Consider the following 22,656-nt stretch of genomic DNA (forward strand, 5'->3'; position numbering starts at 1 on the left):
GGTGGTAGAGCAGTCCCTGAGACTGTAATAGTAACAGTTCTTTTGGCAACGTGTGGAGTACAGATGGCATCAAAGATATGCCAATATCTTAAGCAGGAGCTTCCAATAAAATCTCTTGTAGTGCATGTTATACTCTGTGAATCAAAGTGATAGGGGCAACCTTGGGTATCTGGCACTTTTATTCTACATATAGTCGGTTTAGCTACCTTATGTGCAAGCGCATCCCTCAGGCAAAAGTCTGCACTCCAAACGTATTTGTATTGTCCCAGGCATAACCAAATTGATTCATGGTCTCCAGAAAAGAAAATCATCATCAGAAACACAGAAATTACTTCCATCTGATCTACCTTCCAGTGACAGAACTGTAAAAAAGCATATCCTCAAGTGTTCCTTTGAGCTCTCTCCAGCTCATCATTGCATTCAATGACCAAAATTAAATGATTTTAGGAACACGATAGCCTAATTCAGCTTATGAACGTTGCCTGGAGATTTAAAACTACAGACAAACCACAATAAGGTTCTACTAGAAACCATCAATGTACTTGTAAGGGTATCACCATTTTCCATATAATTAAGCTTCTTTTTCTCAAATTGGAGATTGGAATGCGGTCTGCTGATGAGATCATTTACTGACAGAAAACCAACGCGTAAGGTTTAGACACTGAAGTGGCACCTTCCTGTTGATGTATCTATTTTAATTAGCTTTACTTTTCATGTAGGGGAACTAAAACATTAAGGAGTCAGCCAGAGAGATAAGCAACAAACTGTTTTTCAAATAGCTCCATGAAATGAGCAAGAATAAAGCTTGAAGAGTGTTATATTTACCTCTGTAGCTCCCAGGGCACTTTTAAGAACACTGGGTCAGGTACACTGAGACACTGAGAAAATGTGCAATTTCTTTCCCACTGAGCTGTCAAGGCATTCATGCTGTGAATAGCTAACACCCTTCTTTGACAACCAGGCAAATATTTCTATTTTCTGCCATTCTAGTCATGAAGTATCTCAGTGTTGCCTCAGTTGATTTAGTGCCAATTCAAGTCAGACTTTAGATGTCTGAGCTAGTAACCGGACCAAATATTCTTGATGAAGCCTTGTCACAAACTCATAGACTGCTGCTTAATACATTTCCAAATAGTTAGATAGTAAAAAAAGGCTGTAAAGTTGAAAAGGCAGCAGAGAAGCAGAACACACATTCGCTGAACTGCCAGAACGGAGATTTAAGTAGTGCATACAAGTCAAATACGCTGCTGCTTCTATTTATTTTTAGTATAGCTTTTAAAAAAAACAAAACCTGAAACTCTTGAAAGACTATGCAATTCCTTAAAATCAATTCTTTATTTCCCATACTTTGAAAATACATGTATTCAGAGAAGCAGGAAGCAGAGAAGTCTATCCAGGCAGAACTGAGACAAGGCTAAATGAACGCATGCTATTCAAGTGCTAATTGCACAAAGATACTATAAACATTAATTTTTCTTAAATCTTTTCAAATATAAATTTCTGATTACATTGCTCTTTCACCTATGGACCAGAAGTTTTCATTACCAATACCATGAAAGTAGAAGATAGAAAGAAGGGAAAAATACTTCTTTCAGTGGAGACAGATCCCGTAGTACCTGCTCTGAAACCATTGGATTAGACTTTACAGGTTTTTAGGGTGTTTTTTTTCATGGGAGAAGAATAAGCAGGCAGGAATAATGGTTCGGTGTGTGATTAAACACATACAAAAAGCAACAAAATAAATTATTTAGAATAGACTCTGTGTCAAGAGTTTAGAGTAAAGCACTTTTGAGATTGGATTCCATCCTTTGAGCCATGCTGCATCACGCAGTGCTCCCTTACTCTGGGTTTCTATTTCAGGCAGGATTTGGTTTAGTGCTTAAACTCCCATACTTAGAGTCTACACAGAATTAAAATATCCATTAAATGAATATGCCTTGAACAGTACTTACCAATACTGGCATAACCAGGTGTGGATGGATCTCCTCCGCTGTTCAAGGAAACCATAAAAGCTTTATCAGCAAGATCTGCAGTCTTTGGTAAGTCACAAGGATCAACGTAAAGAAGAACACCGCCAAACCCTGCATCTTCTAACAGAGAAAGCTGAGGGAGCAAAACAACATAGGTGACTATTAACAAACAAGATGTCAGAACACATTATTTAATTACTGTTGAGATGGAGGCTTTATCATTAGGCTCTCACCATACTATGCTATGTACAAACAGAATAAAGACAGGTGCAGTTCCAAACTGCTTGGATACAGCGGCTATTCTTTGAAAAGACAAAATCAAGACCAAAACACTAATTCAAAGTCATGTTTCACAATTCATGTCAAAAGTTACTTTCAAGGCCTAATGAACATCACAGCTTGAGTTGGTAATTGTAATTAGCCTTTCCAAAAATCTATAGATCTGGGGCAGCAAATGAGGCAAACTTCCTCGAAGTCAAGGACAAAAAGCATCCCTGCACCATAACTTGCAGCAGACAATAGATCAATTGTGACTGAAATACCTCAGGTTTTCCCTTTCCCTTTCATAGAGAACCGAAAAATATGGGGATTTTTATTCCAAATCAGATGAAAGTGAATTGTAATGTGATAAAAACTGCCATGAAATGAGATGACCTTCCTGTGTAATGCTCTGCATATTTGGAATTGACTGAGACTACAATGACAGAAAACTGTATTAATTTTTCAGACTGAAGTAACTCTGGTATTTAAGGATTATCTTACTATTCACTATGCTCTACTGATGACTTTCAAAATGGCTGCAAATGGTCTGAGGAATGATTGCAAGTATTTGATGTTTCTGGACTACACAACTCTAGGAAACTGAAAACTTGTTACTATACTTCCATTTCTCAGTTCAATTGTCCTTCTCCGTCTGTCTTTTAGACGCTTCATTTTTTTCTGTGTATATATATATATATTTTCAATTTATCTCCTAGCTGCCGGAATTTTGTTATGCTTATATGTTTATGCACAGTTCCTCATGGTTTTACAAGTATGTCAATTACATGAATATACGGCATTCAGATTAAGCCTCAAAAGCATTTGATGTTTAGTTCTGCTTTTCCTGAAAGTTGACAGAAAAAAAAGGTATAAAAATAGCAACCAACTATTTGCCATTCCTATAAGTAAACACATCCAATATTGTGATTCGCCAAGTTTTTGACACTATAGTCTGAATTCAGATAAACAGATGCCAGTGAACCTGTGAATCACCTGTGCAATCCTACGTATCTTATTCAAACAAGCAATCCCTAGGTGAGAAGGCATAGTCTCCGAGAGCTCTGTTCAGATGAACATGAGCGTGCAGAGTGAGAACATAAGTGACTAGCACAGGTTTTTAAAAATTTAAAAGGTTTAAAAAAATCACAGATCTTAAACGTAATGCAGGAATAAAAATTTCCAAAATGGTAGGTTCATTTATTATCGTATTGTTGTGCTTCCAGTTCACGTTCGTTTTCAGGTATCCAGCCAGGGGCGGGGACACTATAGGAGAAGCAGGATGCATCATAACTAAATGATGTAACAGCCGGCATTTAAAATAACAATTGTCTTTTCCTCTCCTACATCCACATCCAGTATCTTTTTATTCACCTTTAGTCTTATTTAATAGCATAGAAGACAGGAAACACAGAAGCAGTCTTTTTTTTTTTTTTTTTTTTTTTACGGGAGTTTTAAAAAACTTTGTACTTAACAAAAATCATTATTAAATTTCCCCGTTTCACTGAGAGAGGGTAACTACATGGTTGTTATTCACAAAGTGCAGCAACCACTGCTGCCATGGCTACAATCTCTAGTAAGAAGTTGTGTTGCACATGTGAAATTATAAAACAGCCTTCAGATTTCAGCTATAATTGCTGCTTTTTACCTTTCCAACAGTGACATCACAACTATTCCAACAATAAATGAGCATTATTGCTTCCATTTTCATCTTAAATAAGTTAACACCTTAACAGCCATAAAGTACCCTAGCACAAAGAACCTGAGGAAGGTACAGAATATTTTTGTTTATGTGGCTAAAGATTGTAGATTAAGTCCTTCAGGTAAACTGGCACACATCTACTCAAATTAATGGATTATTTTAGATTGTAGAACCAACCAACAGCAGAATCTGCTCCTTACGGTTTTGGGTGTATGCCTCCTCCCTCTCCCAAAGCCACAAACATCTCAGAATAAAATGGAAACAGCAGAACCCTTCACAGGAAAGCAGGCGCTGGTGCCCACTGTTAACCCTTTTGTTGTTTACGGCTGCTTAAATCCTCAGTTTTTAGAGTCACTTAAAAAAACATTAACTCAATACAGTATACTAAATTATCCCATAAAACATTCTGGACTCAGTTTAATGTGAGACACTTGTTGCTTTATCAAAGGCTCTGTCATGTAACTGGGGACAGATTATCCTTGTAAATTCTACACGCCATAAGGTGCCATTAAATTGCCTTTTAAAGATGATGTGGCCGAAGCAGTGAAAAGACACATCTTTATTTTAAGTAGTGACTAGTGATTTTGTAAGCCTTTATTTTACTCAGGGAGATTCTTATATAATAAGGTAATGCCTGAATGTAAAGTGCAATAACTATAACATCAATAGCTTTAAATAAATTAAGAGGGCATCCTAATAACACATTCAAGTTTCTGGACAGGAGAGCAAGATAACTGATCTGGAAGAGTAAACAAAAGCAATTTCTTATACAGGCAGATTGGTTTTGCTCTAACAGGAAAACTCAGAGCTGCTGCTCCATTTTAACAGCACCATCTCTGAATGCTGCAGTGGTCAGACACTGGAATAGGCTGCCCAGGGAGGTGGTGGAGTCACCATCCCTGAATGTGTTTAAGAGTCGTTTAGATGTGGTGTTGGGGGATATGGTGTAGGAGAGAACTTTGTAGAGTGGGGTTGATGGTTGGACTTGATGATCCCACGGGTCTTTTCCCGACCTGAATGATTCTATGAAGCCGTTATCTTTTGTATTGGCTCACAGGTAACAGAGACCAGGTCTGTACTCTACATTTGGCCCAAGCTTTACTGTTGGGCTTTGGCCACAAACCTACTGACAGATAGGTATTAGGTCAAATACAAGGAAGTTGTGCATGACTCTGCTAGAAAAAAAGAACCAACAAGAAGCCGCTATTTCTCACAGCTGACTTTAATGTTTCTCATCTCACCTGAGGTTAGTGTACACCTGAATAAATGCTTCATCAGGGGCGTTACGTTAGTGATCTGCATGCAGGAATGAACCTACCAAAGAGAATCGACTGCAGCCTCTGTATATGGAACTCCAGCATAATATGTAAAAGTTATCCTTAAACAACTGGTTATAAACAGGGAAGCAAGACAGCAGGTACTGGCCTCAAGTTGTATTTGTTATCTTTCAGCTGAGAGCAGTCTGCCTCGCTGAAAATATTTTCCCTCGGTCTCCTCTTCCCAGCTCAGACTACCCTTGCACATCCCAAGCATCAAAAAGCACAACAACAATCAGGTAATCAGGCTCCATTCTTGTCCAGAGAGTACATTGGACTGGCTACTTGCTAACCACGGAGCCTCAGAAAGATTAAAACCATGCACACTGAGGCATGCAGCTGTTTAAGAAGTACTCTTACTTTCTAGCTGAAAATAAAGCCTGACTGCGTCAGCAGAACTGAAGTTCTGTTCATGGGAGCCACATTTAGGGTTGAGTTTCAGCTGTCATTTCCTAGGCGAAGAGCAGAAAAGCACATCACGCTTTGGTCTCATCTGGATTACTACAAGTAAGAGTGCAGAGACAGCTAAGAAAGGGCTAGCTATTCTTTCAATGTATCCGAACACCCTATCTTCTCTGATCCAGCAAGACCCTAATGGCTTAAAGACAATTAAATGAACACGGCATCTTTTCTCTCCCTTCAGCTGATTCCCAGTAATAGTTCTGTTTACAAATGATTTATAAAGCAGTAGTGCAGGATCAACTGAAGAGATGCATCACAACATACTATATTCCTAAAAGCGATAGTTCATAATGATTATGAACACAGCAGAAAAAAAAAAAAAGATGACGCAGGTAACTGTGGGTTATATCAACCTACCAATTACATATTAAAATAGCTTCTCATTATTAGTCATTCTTCCCACCATATTTGCAAGTGGTCCCAAAATACAGCTAAACCTTCTCAGAACCGTGCTGTGCACTGCCTAGACATCCTCCATCTTTGTGAAGCCTCTCTGCAATCAGTCACAGTGTTAGAGGTGCAGACAGTTACAGTGTCAGCATTGCAGTTTGTCTCCCTCTCTCTCTGCTTCTCCTGGTGAAGGTCATCCCTTCCCTCTCCCCTTTATCCCTCCCCTAAAGTAGTACTGGCTCTGCTTTATAAGGTACAATACCAGCCCCATTACTGGTAAATATTGCCTCTGTAAGGCTTCTTGAGTCTGCTTTCTATGCTGGTCCATTTATGTGTCTTGACCCACAGTAATGACTGAACCACTGATTAGTTGGCACAGAAGACTTATTTCACAGGAGGAAATATCTCAGTATATTCCTGCAAGTTTAATGAAAATGAGATATTGAGTAAACAAGAGGCAGATCCTGCTAATGCACCACACTGAGAAGGCATTAATAAAATCTGGAGAACTTACCCCTTAATGGAAGGGGGAAAAACCATGTAAGAAATCACAAGAGAGAGAGACAGATGGAAAAGAATATAGAAACTTGGACCACAAATTAGACACCACAAAATCTAATCTCAAGAAACATAGCAGTGAAAATCCTGTTCACTAACAGGTGTAACAACTTGTTAATTTATCGAATGGTACATTACGTAAGATAACGCAATTCAGTACAGGACATACTGGCTTACAATTCTATATAATAAGTGACTGTCATCATGGCAGGTTCTATCCTTAGTCAAAACAAGTAGCACTAGCATTGTGCCTGGAAAAGTTAATTTAAAATACAGGAACTCTCAAATGCATTTCACCATTTGGATATTCATCGACGAGAGTTTTTCAGCATGTGATAAATCGAACTCTAGCACTGGAAAAAAAATGAACCAGATCTCTCCATTTTCCTATGGGTTCCTGTCTGTTATGTCTTATTTCTAATACCAGGTTCAACACAAATCCAGTGACATTCTCTTATTAGATCTAATTCTGCTTTCAACTGTATTACATAAGCCTTCAGACTTTCAATCATTACACAATGGTTAAAATGTATCAGTAAATAAAAGAATATAAACTAGCTGCACAACAGTATTTAGGATTTCTCTTTTGCCTAGTTATCATGTACTTTAAATTACACTAGCATAATATTGAAAAGTCTACATCTCATGAAGACCTTTAGCACACCATGCTGCCTTAAGCCAAAAGTGCCTCATGTAGTTCTCATCTTCAGGAGGCATTCATGTGCATGTATTTGACATTACAGAAAGTGCAAATCTTGGTTGCACCCTCACTCCTCTATGCAGATACTTACATTAATAATTAAGCTGTTCATTGAACCTACTCACATGTTTTTGAAGGCCTTTCTACTGTATCACCACAACGTGGCAGAAAGAGGCTCCTGTGATAATCAGAATCAAAGTAATTATGTCATACACGAGGAGCTTCTGACTGATGTCAGTACCATGAAGATTATATACCCAACCCCTGTGAATTTAGTTATATGAAAACCTTGACATTTCAGTCACAACTGAAAGTTGCAATAATTAAAAAGGAACTAAGAGGCTCTGGAAAGGGGCGCCTTTGGTATACCAAGGCACTAAAGCTTTAAGTGGCAAATTAAGCAAGCATTTCTCTTCTTTCTTAACTCATAACCAATTTTATTGTTAAAAAAAAAAGTATATCAAAATATGTCTGTGTCTGGCAAAGTAGCATAACCCTAAATAAAGAGATTACACATGCTTTAGCTACAGGCACTTATAGAATGCTTGAGCATGGAAATTTTTTTAGGCTTAATAGAGCTGTTTGCACTCCTTAAATCTGCACACAAAATTACAAAAATTATACTTTACACAATGTCTGCATTATTGCAAACCACGTCAGAGTTCATTAGACAATAAAAGCCTTTAAGTGTCAGCTCCTGACAGTACAGTAAAATTCATACTGGACTATGCTATTATTCTAGCTTATGTCCTCTTCCACAGAACTTCAGGTCAATTCTTCCTCTTCCTAAAGCCAGATTCACAACTGCATTGTTTATTACAAGGCCATTCAGGTGCTAACATAGTAAAACCTGGACATAACACATTCATAAAATAAAAACTTAATGGATAATCCCGCTGATATGGTATTTGCCCCTTCTAGGTAATCCACATAAAAATGCGTGCAGAATTTTATATTTGAAGTCCTAACATATATGGATCATTGAAACAAAAAAAAAAAAAAACAAAAAAAAACATTTTAAAGAAGAAAAACTAATTAGCAAAAAACCCAATGCAATACGTACAATAATATTTCAGAGGAAGAAAGAAAATATCTAAGATACACAAAAAAATACACACACGTACCTCTTAACCTATGAGTCTGTTTAAAATCAAGCATATTAAAAAAATGCAAAAGCCGTATCTCCTATTGTCATCACACGTCAGTGGCATGATCGGCATTAATTAGAAAAATAACAGTAACCAGTTTTTAACTACTGCATTTTTCAGTTTGTAGTGAAATATAAAAAAGACATGGTTCATTATTCTGAGACACAGCTTTACTAGCTGGACAGGATACAAGTTATTAATTACTCTTTTCTACTGAAGTTCCAATTAAAATCATGACGCTCTGAAAGGAACTCCCATCTCATTTTACTAATTGGCAGTACGTAAAATTACCAAGCAAGGGGAAAGTGCCATTTAAACTGTTGGAAGACCTCACTGACATAACATCTTTTTATTTCTGAAACAGATTGCTTGAGTAGAAAAATAAGACTTTGCATACTGCAGATTTAATTAGATGCCACCGTCCTCTCAATTACCTACTATAATACATGGTACTTGGAAGATACAGTGGTACCACAAACAAGACTCAAGGCAGAAAAAAAACACCTAGGTACACATATCTACATTTTTATACTACTCTCCCAAGTTGCATATTTTTAAACTACTCTTCCAAGTTGCATATTTTTAAACAAGTAAGGTGGCAAAGGTCCATTTTGGCTTTAGCTTCGTTTTTTAATACCACACTTAATGTTTAATCATGCTTCTACATTTCCCATCACAGAGATCTAGGGACCGTTTTCAAAAAAAGAATTCTGTGGCAAAACACTATCTGAAGAGATTTTGGCTTTTGCTGTTCAACCCTCAAGGTGCTGCGTTAAGATAGTAAAAGAGATGGAGGACACAGCCGGTTTAATGGCTGCCTACTGGGGATGATGAAAAGAAGTATATTTTCCTATTCAGCTCAAACACTGTCCTTGTCTAAGGAATGACACTATTGCTACATCGAACAAACAGGGCTGGGAAAAAGATTAAGTTGCATAAAACTTCAAAAAGCTAGAAATGCAGACAATGGCGATCTCATAAATGACGGGCTATTCTTACAGAGGTTACAGAAGGCGGAAAACATATTGCACTGGAATTAAACAAACTACTCCTGTCTTGCAGTGCCATATATGTCAACAACACAAAATCAAATACGTGCTTTGCATGATGGCAAGACCTTAAAACATTGTTGTACTTACTATCAGAGAAACGATAATACGAAATACATTTATTTGTGGAAACACCTAAGATTTTTTCAAGACATTTTTATTAATCACTTTCCAAATGGAAACTATCATTCACAATTTTCAATTTTCAGAATTTTATCCTTTTTATATCTAAAAATGATTTCTAAGGAGAGGAGATTTCCCTCTTGTATCTGAGTGATGGAGCTGCATGGCAGTGAGGAGTAACAGCTACATTGTACATAAATTTACCATCACTTGTATTTTTAACTGCATTCTTCTCTCAGATTAGTGCTATTCAAGGGCTGCAGACTTTTAAATTATAACCACATAAAAAGTGATTTGTGAAGGTTCATGAACATCAGCTTTTACAAGTAAAAGAATAAGGTAAGTTGTTTTTCCTTACTGCAACTATCTTAAAAAGTAACTACTGGAGGGGAAGTAAGACAGGCTTCAATGCTCCCAGCCCATCAATTTGGAGCAATATTGAATCTCCATAATAGTTCAATCCCTTTTTGTGCTAGACGTGGCCATGAGGAGTCCTTGGAACCCTTCAGCCCCACTAGAAGTGCTCTTGCAGTAAGAGGAGCAACTAAGCTGTCATGCAACGAAACGTGCTTACCCAGCCTTCCCACAGACATCTCTCACACACCAGTCATCCATTTCCGTATGCATAGCTGACTCTCTTCATTCTGAGGCAAACAAGCAACCCCAAACCCTCAAAGACAGCAACAACATGATCTCAGATGTCCCACACATTCTAATGATGCTGATCTGAATCCCTGCTGGAAAATTATTCCCCATAGCTAGGGATCTGTCTGTGACAGAGCCACCTTTACATTTCCTATGAGCTGTGCTATATTCAAAAGCCACAGAATGGCCACATTGTCTAGAGCACCTGCATTTTGTAAAGAAGCCCAGCAGCGCTGTCTGAACGTGGAAAAGATGGTATATAGCTACAAAACAAAAGAAAAAGGAAAGCAAAGAAAATGCCAGCCAGGCAGTCAGCACTGGGAATCACAGTACACATGCAAAGAACAGCAGCTTATACAGTGCAAAGCTGAGAGAAACTCACACCAACAAAAGGAATAAAGTGCTGAATAAATCAGAGCTACCATAAATTGGCAGAACTCAAACTGGATCATGAGTTTCCAAGCTCTCATGTAGCATGCTGAAACACAATTCAGCTTGTTGTCTACTAGTTTGACTAGAAATCTAGGCAACTAGTCTCTGGACAGCCACAGTAGTTGAGGAATACACCTCTTGAGACGTTTCCCCCCCCCCCCCATCTCTAAACCAAAAAGCAGTTTGGTTTAATCCTGTAATCCTTGCACAGTAAAATTTATAACATCATGGTCCTGAATATGGTATTAAGCTTATAAAGAACAGAATGTTTTGTCCCATACTTTTTCCTGTTCGCTGTCTGCTCATCTTCTATACAGTTTTATCAAAGAAAAGTAATTTGTTACACATCAGCGGTTTTTAAAAATGGAATTTTTCACAATAGGGTACTTGGACAATTAAACATAAGCCAGATATACTGCCAGTTCCCTGCACTAGATTTTAGGAACTTTTAATACAAATTGAGTGCATACTTTATTGCCAGATCTTGCTTACCACCGCTAAGAAATTCACAACGCTCAATCTAATTAAAAATGAAATTGAACTACAATTCCCTAGAAACAAGGGCTGATTGGACTCAATAAGCTTTACTTAATTTATTTCAGAAACAAAATAATTGAATTGCTTACAGTCCAGAAAAAATGCTTCATTATTTGACGAGTATATAATACAAAGTCTTTCATATTGCTATTGCATTCCTACATCTTCAGGAAATACTATTCACTTTTAAATAAGCATGTAGAGCAGCACTGTGTGTATAATAAGTATCATTAAATATTCAGTAAACATTAAAAAGAAGAAACAAACAGACTGGATGAATGTCCAGATGAGCAACCTCCAAAAAGCCAATAGCGTTTCCTAGTTCATACTGAAACTGTTGTTTCTGATTATGATTATTTCAGTCTATGTTTAGACTCTATTATCGAGAGAATATTGCTGAAGATCTGTCATACAAAAAAACAATTACACAAAGATACAATTATAATCTTGGTAAATCATCAGGAATAAACTGATTAGACCCTTAGTTGTATTATATGCATTCTACCAAAGTTTTAATCCTAAATCCACCAAACAGCCAATACAGTCACAAATCTGCCAATTTCCCCTGACTTTTTTTGTGTATTTGTTTTCCTACCAGCAAGACGAGGCAATGTCAGCAGATGCAATTTACAAATACTGTTCCCAGCACAGGGCACTTCTCATACAGAGAGCCAGGGACATCCCCATCCTGCACCTCATGCCGGGCACAAAAAACACAGGTGGTTTTCTCTGGCAAGGAGGCTGCAACCTCACTGCTCCAGCAGCCATACTGCTCCCCATAATCATTTAGGGCACCTAGTCCCTACTTCAGGGAGGTCTCAGGTCTCCGCAGACCCTTTCTCCTCACCATTCTTGAACCCAGCAGCAAGCTTCCAGCCAGGAGACACCCCAACCATGAAACAACTTATGGCAGGCCAACTTTTAGTATCAGCTTGGATGTACCCTACAGTACCCGGCTTCGCTTCAGATCTCTTGCAATGGTGCTGCTGAACTACCTGGTGGCTCACACTCAGGGTAGGGCACGTGGATAGCCATTGCTTCCTTTGCACTCTGCCATACTGGGTTTCCACAAGGAGGGTGAACACGTTCAGAAAACAAAACCTTCCCAGAGCACTTTGGCTCCTCGCTGTTGCAAATGTGGTTTCCTTTACATTGAATGAGCAGCCCTTGCCCTGAAGATCTTCCATGCAGCAGCCGCCCACCGCCAGCAGCAGCTCCTGCATTAACATGGCCCACCGGCCCTCACAGGCTGACAGGCCCCACCGCTCCTTCTGGAAGCTTCTGGGTTGCCAGGCAGATTACCTGGGGCAGCGCATGGCTCGGCCAATCCCGCTCGTGCTAGGGGCGGGGTGTTTCCTCATTGGTGCACTCAAAGCCACGGGCTCCCGCTCCTCACGGCCTGGGCCCATGGCTGCGGGGTCTCCCTCAGAACACAGCCGCCATTGTTCTTGCTTTAGAAAAATATATTTAGCCTGTGGTGTTTTTTTCTCTCCTCGTTTTCTGCTAACCATAGCAATAATGACACACTAACAATGCTGTTAACAGGGAGAGGTTAGACTGCAGTACCCTACGCCTTACAGCAAACCGATGAACAGGCTCCCACCCTGCACTAATGCAGAGGACAGGAGCTGAATTCCCATCGGATGCGGTGGCAGCTCCTATTTTTATCTCTTTTAGTTACAAATTGAACCCTGAACTGTCATCCAAAAGAGCAGTGCTTACATTTACGAGTGGTAATACTTCATACTCAGTAAATAGCACCACAAATAAAGTGCAAATAGGTGCATTAAGGGGTTTTTACCTGTCACTACAGTAAGAGCTAGTAAATATATAATGTGTCAATTGAAAATTATTGCTGCCTGTCCATTACCCTCTTTACCTTCCATCAAAGATGAATTTGCATTTTTAATTTTGGAGAATTCTTCATTCTTTAAGAAACCTGTATATTGAGAAAAATCTTGATCACGATTCCCATGTTTTGCCTTCAAAATATACTACTGGGACGGACCTACAGAGAGTCACTGGAGCCACTGTGGGTGGCAGTGGGGGACAGACACTCGCGCAGGCATTTTTCCTGGTGGTGAGCTGCTACCCCTTTGGTATAGACTGGGACTGTCACCCGCTGCCAGTGGACTGGTATCTGCATCACAGAACTGTCACGTTAAAACTGGTAACCTGACAGCAGGCAGGAAAATTTAAAGATCAAGAACACATAAATCATAATTTTGTTTTACTGAAGTTATTTACTCATTGGTCGTAGATACATTCAACTGAAGTCAAACCAGATATGTAAATCTGAGTTTTAGTGTACTTGCCTCTGATTAAGTAACGGAGCTATCCTCATACTCTGACATTTATGAGTCAAGTTTTTTGTTAAATTCAAGGCCATACTCACAACAAAATCTCAAGGCAGTCTCATATTAGTCTTAGGAAAAAAAAAAATAAAAAAATGCTGAAGTGTATCATCTAAGTGCTGCCAGCAACCAAACATCAGTGAGTACGCATCAGGCTTGTTCATCCACTTTCAGGCTACGGAGTTGAGTACTCTCTATTTCTCAGTTACGTGCAGTACGAATCAGTAACACGGGGGTGTGTTTTCAGATGAAGGGAGAAGCAGCCCCTCTGACAGGGAGGGAACAGCTACGTCTCAGTTCACATTGCAAGCGTCAGCCTTCTAAAGTCATTCAGCTCACTGCAGACACGGGTGCTCTGCCCGTATGGAAACCCCTATGGCTACCTAGTGGTGTAAATCATCTACTGAAGGTACGGGAGAGGACAGAATCTTGTACCTTAACCTCAGGAAAGGGATCCTCAAATTCTTATGCTGTATCTGCTAGGGGAAGTGCCAGGTGGGCTGAGAGACTGAAGTATTAATACAAGATGTCCTACAACATAGTAAATAGTAGAAGTCTGTGTGTTGCATGCACCTAAAATCCAGGAATGTGTCCTCTTTTGTGCATTTGATTTACCTTAGCTGTTTGTTACAACTGCTCCTGGGGATTCTGGGTCATTACTATTGTTCGCTCAACCTCTGCATTAATTCCACATAATTGCCTGCATTTATGAATGGTTTCCACAAACAATTCTCCAAACAAGGCAGGCTTTGGACATTTAATGGCCCCAGACCACCAACCAAAGCAAAAGTACACACAAAAAATAGAGACAACAATGTAGAAAACACCCTTATGTTGCTTCTAAACTTACCAGTTAAATAATCAGCAAGACTAAGGAAGTAAATAAGCAGAGAGAAAGGGAAATACCTACTTGCATAAACCCCCCCCACACATCGTGCCCCATATGCAATGTGAACTCATAATCTTTGATTCTCTCAACAACCTGTTCTCAACTTCCACGTAGCCCATATTTGGGATATCTTTGGGGTACCTCAAGTATATATTTTCCAGTACCAACACTGAAAGTCAGTAATGTTGAAATGCAAATGGCCCAAGTCATCCTGCCATCTCCGAGACCAAAGTAGGATTATGACTTTACTAGCTCCCTGAATGTAGGTGTTATATTGTATCTATCAAGGTATTAGCACATGTTCTCACAACCCACATAACAATCGGTCACAGATTTTTAATTAAGGCACATTTGTTGCCTCGAGTAATTACTACGTAGGACAGCTGTTAGATTGTTAAAATACAACTGCCTTCATGAGATCTGTGCAACAAAAAAAAAAAAAAATCCTTTTCACTTATTTTATTATTCTTGCAATCATTATCTTGTAAGCTTCTATGAAAAGCTAAGTCTCTTTCATTTAAAGTACAAAACATACTCTCTGCTCAACTATTTTCTGGGGTATTACATTGTATCCAGGTTTCCTGCTTTTAAAATAACGCCTGGAACATAATATAACAGTCTCTTTAGATATTGTATAACATTGTTATGCATTTTTAAATTTACATTTGGTTTCGTTTTATGTTTCTAAGTGGAACATATAATGATATGGAGTATGCTACATGTAAGCCTCAGGCATATCTATATATCAACTAGGAAAACTGCATATTATTAATTGGCTGATGAATATTTTACTTTCATTTATGGAAAAGACCAATGTTTAACTACTTGGTTAGTCTGCCTTTAAGTAAATCAATACTAGGAATGAACTTATTTATCTTCCTCATTAGAAAAACAGTCACAATCCAGGAATGATAAAAGAAATGATCATAAAGAATGTGCCCCAGTGTATAAAGTTATTTCAAAAAACTATAAATATTAAAGAAGTTATTAAAAACCTTAGCAATAAAAGTTCTTTATAAATTATCAGTACTAATTTCCGCTCCTAAGCTCCCCTAGAAATCCCAAAATTAAAAATTTGTCTAGTTTCCATTTTGTTTCATGACTGACATTTCAGCAACTAGAATTTTTTTTCCCCAAAAAAATTTTATTCGTGAACTGTGCTACACAGAACATATCATGACCGTAACTTTCACATTGAACACCAGGGTCTATAGCGGAATACGTAATAAAGCAAAGTGCCACTTTGTGTATAACTCAAGTACAGCAAAACTGCAGGAAATCCACACAAAAGATACCTCAGCTGAAAAAGTCAACGTTTGCAGCTTTTGATTCTTCCTAGGTCCTTTCTTTTTCACTGCTTTCCATGCACCACATCAGTAAAATGGAGCTTTGGCTCCTCCTGTGACCTACTAAATAGCCCATTTCACCAAAATGAAATAGCAGAAAGAGCTACATGAAGGAGGTCCAAGGTTGAAGTCCTTGATGAGAACAGGGATGGCAGCTGTATTAGTCTGGCGGTCACAAAGGACTATGAAGTCGCTCATTCACCATCAGTTAAAAAAAAAAAAAAAACAACCCAAAAAAACCAAACCCAAACCTAACAACCCCCAGCTCTTCTTCAGTAACACTAGTATACAATTAGTTCCAGAACATCAATCCAAAATTATGCCCTTGTCTTGTCATAAAATATGGAATGAAAAACATAAAATGTGAAAGAGACATCCAACTTACTGTCATAAAGATTTTAATATTTTTTTTTTCTGCAGTGATTGGGAAAGGAAGACCCCAATACCAAAACAAGGTCATATGAAAGGTGGTTAAGAAAGATGGGTTAGAAACGCTATTGCTCCCTGTCACTCTTCTCAACTCGATCATGGACACCAGCCACAGTAAAGTCATTTTTGACTTCCTCTGACAATTTTTTGGGGAAGGCAAGGAAAGACCAAAAGAAAATATCTTTCAAAACCTTGCATGTTAAAAGCAAATACAGTTCCCCCTCTGATGGGCCCACTGAAAAGATTTAGCACCGCTTACAGCTCCTAGAACTCCACTGAACTGCCTTCTAAATGACAACAACACAGAATACTGTAGTTAGAAGACGAATGAAAAAGAAATACATTGAAACCCACGATCAATCAGTCTCTGTTACACCACTGTTTTCTCTTGAGACAAAACTTTCAGTAGAAGTCTTTAAAGCATACACAACTTTACTCCGGAAAAAGCAAAAATAAAAACAAAATCAAAAGACTCAAATAAAAGCTCAAGCAGAACACAATATCGTGCTGCAAGGCCATGCAATGAAGGAATGGTCTGACAGACAAATGAAGACATTCGTATCCCCTGGTGTTTAGCACAGCATAGGTATCTACAGAAAAACAGGGAATAATTCCAAGTTCAGACAAGAATTCTTTCTTGCAATGTCTTTGCAATTGAGGCAAGGAGCGAAAACAGCATAAACAGAAATTTCTGTTCTCATTATTTCTTTTTCTCTGGTGAGAGATTGGCAGTCATAACTAATCTTTGTACTTAGCATTGCTTGTAACTGGTCACAAAGGTGAAAAGAAAACCAGTTCAGGGTTACAAGGCAGGCTTACTTTTGCATCACTTATTAATGGAAAATGCAACTACATCCATTATATTTAGAATAGTTACTGAAATTGTTGTGTCTAAGTCTGCAATAACGCTCAATTTCAGTAAACTTGAACCAGTAAGACACTAAGAGAGTCAGGCTTTGTAACCTTTTATGTGAGCTGAATTCTCTCAGGAAATGGAAAATTGTTTAATATACATAAAATCATTATGATTCTTTTTGATAGTAAATACTAAAGATTAATCCTAAAATAGACAATGTACATAAAGAACAGTCCATTGTAGAAGCACAGACAACTGAGACCAACAGAGAAACAAATTAATTAATGCCCATCTTTCCAACAAGAGTCTATATGCCGACAGGAGACACTGAATAGCTAAGTACTTCTGTTAAGATACTTAAAGCAGGATGACAGAGGGTTTAAAATCTAATTTACCTTTTTGAATTTTTGCCAGCATCTATTAAACTGTCCTTTCAGACAAGATTTCTAAAGAGAATGATCGGTTCGTGTGACGTTTCATGAAGATACTGAGTTTAGAAGGCAGCTCTGACAGTAAAACCCGTCTCTAACACAGCTCAGCTCTTTGCACCCTGTAAAATAATCTTTGATTACTAGAAAGTAACTTGAGACTTTGAATTCTGTCTTAGAAACATTTATATTAATTTCAGCTCACAGTCACTGATGTCACCATCTAAAATCTCCTCTGGATTGGAGTACAAACATTCGTGTAACTTCTTCTGAGTACTGCCATCTCTGTAACACCCTTCTTTCAGAAGCCAAGTCGACACGTTGGTGATAGAAAACACACTGTAAAACAGGGCACTAAGTCAACAGGTTCTTACTGGTTTCTAGAAAAGTGGATAAGCACAATCTATTAGAATGAACTGATTAATTTACCCCAGCTGGAGAAAGAACTTTTATGTAAGAGGTCTGCTTTCCAACAATAAGCCCAAATTTTTCTATTTTTTTGACCTGGTATTTTTTAGAACACTTACTGCTGTGGTTTTTTTCTGAAGACCCAAGCAATTTTGATAGGGAACAAAATAGCTGTTATTTTCCAGATGGCACTGTTAACTAACGATCAGTCTTCTTGAATTAACCTATTTACTCGGATGCCCTTCCACAGCAAAATGGTCAATAAAATTATTTTTATTTCTCTGTTAACACGCAGCATTAATCTGGGAGGGGGGGTGTGGTGTGTTTAAAAAAAAAAAAAAAAAGGGCATTTCAACTTTCTGGTCTGCTTTGAAATGTGTTGATTGTGAAAGTCAATGTTTCAAGAAAGGTATTTTGAATCGCCGATCTCCTAGCAACCAGAAGGCAGCAGAGGCACACGCTTGAGATCAGGTGACAATACAAAGTCTGAGAAATCCTCTCAAGCCATTTGCTCAATTACACTCACAGCTCTGAGTTTCCAAACCTGTGACAGATGTAGTTCTCTCCAACGGCTCTCACTCAGCCTCACTTTTGAGAGATGCAAAAAGAAGAGATGAAGCTTTCTAGGGTGACACCAGTAGCTGTGTAGAACGCAGAGCTGACCTGTGCTCATGCAATGCTAATAAGCGGATACTTGGAGCAATGTACAAACCCTCTTTAATAATAAGATAACCCTGCTCTATTTGCCTCCAGAAATAGCAGATAAAGCACATATTAAAAGCGAAGAATTCAGAGAAGATACTTGTTTTTTACTTAAAAAATGTTTTGCCTATGATGTTTCCTCCATGTATTTCTGCTCTTTAATATTGATGAAATTATGGTATATTGCTCATTTATTCAATGATTAATTCCCATAGCCATATGCTTTCCAGGTCTATATGCAGCTTGTGTTCAACTTCATTTATAATACATAAATTTACTAATAAGTACAAGAGTTCTATTGAAGCAGTAGTAAAATTCAAAGCCATATATTATCACACTTGTATTACTGACATTATCACTTCATATAATCCTTCTTCCCCTAATTTCATAAAGCAATAAACATCATGTATTATCCATCAGTATAAAGATCCCAGACGGTTTTGGCTAGGAAGTCGATGTACGTGGATTTCAAGATAAAAGATACCTAGCTTTGTACATAAATAATTACTAGTAAACTGATTTCCAAAATGAAGGCGTATCATTTGTTACCAAATTGACTGAAATGTTAACATGGTACCATTCCAAAGACTTAAGCCAACACCAGAAGATACAAAAGGAAGTGTTGTTTCCTCTTTGAGGACAAGACACACATCTGCTTTTAAATAGGTTAGGGGTTTTGTTGAGGTTTTTTTTAAAGGGGTGTTGCGTTTTTGTTTGATTTTTTTCCTTCCTCTTGGAGTGTAGTTAAAGAATGTAATAACGGCAATGTTAAAGGTGTCTTTTTTCCCTAGCATTTATAAACATCTTCAGAGGCAAACCAAATGATCATGTAACATACCTTGACCATGAGGCACCAACTGCCCTAATACCCAAAAAAAAGCTTAAAATCTACTTGGTTGTTATTGAAGGAGCACAGACTTCAAAAGCTCTAGTTCTTACTACACTGTCTATTAATCTTGAGGCCAAGAGAAAAAGCTTATCTCTTTCTAATGTCCTCAAAGGGCGAAGACTAGCGCGTAGCATGCAGCTGGTACCCTCACCATTTACTCTGCTCTGTTCAGATGTAGACCGAAGCTGGAATATTTTGTGGGTAGTTTGTTATATCCATTTTTGTTTTGCAATAAGTGGTAAAGCATTACCAGAGTTTTAAATACACGCTTTCTCTGCCTTCACAAATATTCAATTCTGCGTGAAGAAATAGTAGGTATGTATCAAGTAGAACTCATCACCACAAGATATTGTAGAGGCAAGTATAAACAGACTCAGAAGTGAAATATACCAATTCATGGAATATTCATGATGATAATTAAATCAGCGCACACACATTATCCACTTCAGGAAGTCACAACGCCAATGTCTGCCATTTTTGGGGAAGGTATACCAAAAAAAAAAAAAAAATACTTTGTACTTGCTTGGCAACTCATACACTTGCCCTAAGCGTGAGCCATGTCAGGTAAGGGTATCAGGCTGACAGAGGACATTTCTTACGTTATGTTCTCATAGTAAACAATGGAGACTTTTTTCCGGTCAATAAGAACTTCTTGACAGAAGACTTAAGCGGACGATCATTTTGGGTGAGCGATTGTGCACGTCACCATGACAGTTTATGGTAGCAGCATTTCAACAATAACAGGACTACGCTGTGGCCATGACCTTATCGTCATATGAGTTTTACCTGAATAAACACCAGACGTGGCTTACTTTGCTAAAGGGGACTCGATTCTGTCAAACATACAAAGGAACACACTTAAATATGTTCTTTATATTAAATAAAGGGAGTTTTAATGTGTTTAAAGATAAGGCTGTGTTTCTATATTCTTGCAGAGCAAGAGAAGAATGCTAGAAACTTCACTATCAAGCTTATCTCTCTAGTGAGAAATAAACTTTGTCATGTTAATAATCAAACTAAATTTGTCATTAAAACATAGGTTTTCCAAAAATTAAATAATGCATTCTAAGTTTTATTCTGCTTGTTTGCCAAACAGAAAAAGGGAGAAATAGGATGCTTAAGCTACTCTTCCCCTCTTACCACTGCTATCACTGAGCTTTGAACAATTCTGCACTTTTGGTAGGTCAGAAGCAATCCTGATTTTCTGAATCAGTATGCCTTGAAACGATTTCATTTTCAACGAAAATAAAGCACTTTGAGTGGGAACAATAGATTTAGTCCTTGCAACGTTCAATGAATCTGTGCAGCAATCACATCAAAATTCATCCCGGTCAGACCTACTTGCAAACAATACAAATCAATAAATAATCATTTTAATAAAAATCTCATTTAAAAATGCAAAAGTATATTTGAGACTCACTTTACACTTGCAAAGGGTACAAGTTTTCCAGAAAAAAAGTAATGCAAAAATGTGCAGATGGAAACAAAACGCTACAGGCATTTGCAAACAAATTATATTGTATATACTGTGTTGCACACAAAATAAATTTCTGTGTATGAGAGCCTCACATGCATTTTTTTTTAAATGCTAAGATGTCGGCCTCTGGTAATTAGCTGATTTCTGATGAATTGCATTACACTGAAAAGGAACAAAATGTAAATTAAATCCTCTGTAGTGAAAATTTCTGTACTTTTATCACAGAAAAGTGTCACCCTTCCAACCCCATTTGTTGACTTCCAACCCCATTTTGTTGACTTGCCATGTTTTAAAGATGCTCCCCTTAATGCCAAGTGTGAAGCACCGAGTAAATATGATACATTATTATTTTTTAGACCTTTCAAAACAAGAAAGATATACAGACTGTTTTGAATGGGATTACGACTACATTCGATTCTTATGCAGAAAAAGGAGGCCAGGTCACAATTCTCCTAACGCATTCCAAATGTCTTCCCTGCATCTCATTTTCATGGTTCGTGTACAGCACCTTACAGCAGAGACAACTTGCATTGCCAGGCACAGCACGAGCCCATAAAGCCTGTGTAAGCCTCAATGTTTATCCGATATTGGATCCAACGTTATCACACGTTTATGTGATCAACTGCATTGCTAACAGAACCTGAAATGAAGATGGCACACGCGGTTATTGAGACAGCAAGGTCTACAGGACTAACTAATTTCTAATCCGTCATAAAGATTTCTTAAACCTGGTATCCAAGAGTCGCCTGAACCTGGTAGATTTGGACTTGCCTTTTTCTCTTATACTCTATAATACGGTAAACAGGAATGGGACATGGTCAGGTGGTTAAGTGGATTAAATGTTATCGTTTTTCCTCTGAGATCACAGCAGGAGGCCTGACTGAAATGAGTTGTCAGGTAAGCCCCCCAATGGACATTTTATATCACAAAACCATCACGTAGAACTGAATACTGATACAAAAGGCAATATAGTCAGTTCCAACTCCAGGGAAAACCAAGATTGACTTAGAAGTGAAAAATAAGCTTCCTTCTTATTGAAAGGGTGGTCTCTCTAGGACACCTCAAGGTCACTTCTGAGGCTGCATGGTAAGAGTTCTTATGATGCCCGCATAATAACTTACAGTGGAAAAAACATAAATAACAGGTTCGACTGTCAGTGCAGGCACTCCTCCAACCTTCACAAAATGCAAATACTCTGTCCTCCAGCTAAAATATTACCTGTACCTAGACATAACTGTGCGCTGTGCTGACAAACCTCAGCCAGTGCACATTCTACCACCCTTTACAATTACAACGTGGGGGGTTTGATTTGTTTGGTTGGTTGCTGGTTTTGGTTTGTTCTTTTTTTTTTTTAATCTGATGAAGAACCTGATTTTTATAGAAATTTGAAGTGTAAGAGCGATGTGAAATATTGAACTATCAATGAAAAACATTACTAGGTATTATATGGCACCCAAAGCCAATTTAGGAAAGCAGCCCCCAGTTTTAACTTAAGGTTCCAGTGACTGAGGTCATGCGACCTTTCTTTTGTTTTCTCTCCCAATGAACATCAGGAAGCTCAGGTGTCTTTTTGTACGCAACATCTTTC

The 22,656-nt window shown here is 38.1% G+C and overlaps 1 protein-coding gene across 3 annotated transcripts in view; it reads right to left on the reverse strand.

Annotated features, from left to right (window-relative positions):
• Positions 1–22,656, reverse strand: part of NAALADL2 (N-acetylated alpha-linked acidic dipeptidase like 2) — a 503,786-nt gene that overhangs the window by 179,509 nt on the left and 301,621 nt on the right. For all 3 annotated transcript variants that reach the window (XM_074591744.1, XM_074591745.1, XM_074591747.1), the window contains one exon: positions 1,953–2,103. In XM_074591744.1, coding sequence (XP_074447845.1) covers positions 1,953–2,103 — 151 coding nt within the window. The remainder of the gene's footprint in view (positions 1–1,952; positions 2,104–22,656) is intronic.

This window comes from Larus michahellis, chromosome 6, assembly GCF_964199755.1.
Source record: "Larus michahellis chromosome 6, bLarMic1.1, whole genome shotgun sequence".
Taxonomy (NCBI): Eukaryota; Metazoa; Chordata; class Aves; order Charadriiformes; family Laridae; genus Larus; species Larus michahellis.